Source organism: Cicer arietinum, chromosome 3, assembly GCF_000331145.2.
Source record: "Cicer arietinum cultivar CDC Frontier isolate Library 1 chromosome 3, Cicar.CDCFrontier_v2.0, whole genome shotgun sequence".
NCBI lineage: Eukaryota > Viridiplantae > Streptophyta > Magnoliopsida > Fabales > Fabaceae > Cicer > Cicer arietinum.
Genome location: NC_021162.2, coordinates 44,209,384 through 44,211,774, shown reverse-complemented (window position 1 = coordinate 44,211,774; position 2,391 = coordinate 44,209,384). Strand labels below are relative to the sequence as shown.

The following is a 2,391-nucleotide window of genomic DNA, read 5'->3' as shown; positions in this document are numbered from 1 at the left end:
CAAGGATAAGGGATTGTTGGGTATTCTTATACTCCATATCTCTATAAGCCTGGTGAGCCATCTCCAATTCTTTTTGTAATTTTTCAATTTCTTGTCCTTTGAGAGCTAAGTCGGCCTCTAAATCTTCAGTGCTAAAAAAAGATTCTGTTGTTACTACCTCGGGAGTAATGATGGTGTTGTGAAAAGGCAACTTGACCTCTAATGCCCTCTTTTTCACCCAATTATGATATTCCTCTCCTATACCACAACTTCTAGGCCCTAATTCTTGTCCTCTTCTAACAACATCTTCCCAAGACTTACGTATTCTTCTCAACAAGCTAGCATGATAACCATCTCGTCCATGAATAACAAAAGATTTTGTTACATCAATTATTGGGGTTTTTTCATAGGATAACCCAATTGTCTCAATGCAACATAGGGACTATAATTTATACACCCTTTGGTTCCCATGAGGGGAACATCTACGAAAACACCGCATCTACAAATCACTTCATTTATATCTTGACTCCGGGAGTACCATTGAATCGTTCTTTCGTTGAGATTTGCTAGAACGTTGGCCCATTCCTTTTTGCTCTTAGTTTTTAATTGATGCATGTCTTGAAAAATATGTTTGACAAACCAAAAATAGAGTATTGGCGAGCAACAATGGATTAGGCCCCCCTCTTTCTCATGACGGAAGTCGAGCGTGCAATAAACGTCAGCCAAAACTGCCGGTACTGGATTCTCCCCTCTATGCTTGTAAGCCAAAAAGACGTCTATCGCCATGAAATCCACAAAATCCTTAATAGTTGGAAATAAAACAATTCCATATATAATTAAGGCCAGCACATCCATGAAGGTGTCCCATTTTCCATCTCTTGCTAAGTTTACTGCTTTCTCCTCAAGATATTTTATTGGAAATCCAATCAAATTATCTTTGTTGGTTCTATTGTCTTCTATTTCCTTTATAGGGATATCAAACGTTTCAGCAATTGTTTTCAGTGAGGGATAGTGTTCCATGTATTGGTAAGGTTTACTCCCCTTCATCGGATATCCCATTATTCGTTCGAACTCTTCCAACGTTGGAGCCAACTGAAAGTCCTTAAAAGTGAAACACCTAAAAGGAGGATCATAGAATTGGGCCAACGCCGTAAGGGCATCCACTTGTACATTAACTTCAAGTAAATCAAGAATCTTGCCGAATTTCCCCATAAAGATTACACGTTGTACTTTCTTCAACTTCCGAGCAAGATTCTTAATGTTGTTCACATCAGGTTTAAGAACTCTCAATGGCAAGGTCTTTCTTAATGGAGTAATATTTGAGCCACCATTTGATCCCATATTTCCTGTGGTCAAAGTTATTCACAACAAGCCTTAATTTTTATGGTTTTGAAAATGATGAGATAATGATTTTTCAAAAGTAACCATGATAAAGACTATGATGCAAACAAACAAAAAAATGATGATGAGGAAGAGAAAAAAAAACTTGGGTATACTAGCGGGTAGTGAACATGACATAGTGTAAGATTTTCGTATGTACGTGCGATTTATACCATTTTTCCATGTGAACCTTTACTAAGGGTAGCTCTATAGTTCTAAATTGGTTCCTAGAGCACACAACTCAGTTCTAAAATATTAAACCAATTAATAGGTAAACTATTAAAATGGAAATATTATAGAAAAGGTCAACTCTAGGTGAGACTTTCATGACAACCAAACAAGATGTACATCCAGAAGATTATCATTACACAGTCTCGAACTTATCTTAGGTTGCACTCAGCCCGGGTATAGAGCCCACTCAAAAGTGTGTGAATCGTGTTAGGGTGTATAGAAAAAAAAAATAATCACAATAAAAATAAATTGACAAAATACATATAATTATATCAACAATATGACAAAAATAAAAAATAAAAAAATAAATAAAACAATAAAACAATAGGGGTAATATAAATAAAAATAATAAATAATAAAATAACTATATATAATTAATTAGATTGGGCTTGACTCTCAAATTATCCCCAGTAGAGTCGCCAGTTGTCGCGTCCGGTTTGTCTGCGAAAAAAAAAAGAGTCGCCACCAATTTTATTTTTATTAAAGAAAAATTGGATAAAACCTAAAATAATATTTTTGAATTGAAAATTCGGATTCGGGAGTCGATTACGAGTAGGGAAGTCGCCCTACAACGTCCGTTAAAACGGTTACCCTATAATTAATTATATACAAACTATTTATTTATTTATACCCCAAAAAGAATAATAAAAAATTAAATTAATTACATTAATGAAAGAAAAAAAATATTTGTTTTATTAATTTGGTTTGACAAGGGAAAGACCTTGCTCCTACGTATCCCCAGGTGCAATAGGGAAATCAAAACTCACGTAGTTCTTGGGTAGAAAATATTGATGTGTTGAC

At 34.7% G+C, this 2,391-nt stretch overlaps 1 protein-coding gene across 1 annotated transcript; it reads right to left on the bottom strand.

Moving 5' to 3' along the window:
* Nucleotides 1-369: 369 nt before the first annotated feature.
* Nucleotides 370-1,320, bottom strand: LOC101494239 (uncharacterized). Its single transcript, XM_004491868.1, has one exon. It carries the CDS (start codon nt 1,318-1,320, stop codon nt 370-372), a length of 951 nt encoding a protein of 316 aa, XP_004491925.1.
* Between the last annotated feature and the right edge of the window lie 1,071 nt (nt 1,321-2,391).

What these genes read in the sequence shown, in the direction of transcription:
- LOC101494239 (XM_004491868.1), bottom strand. Translation starts at nt 1,320, where the DNA reads ATGGGATCAAATGGTGGCTCAAATATTACTCCATTAAGAAAGACCTTG.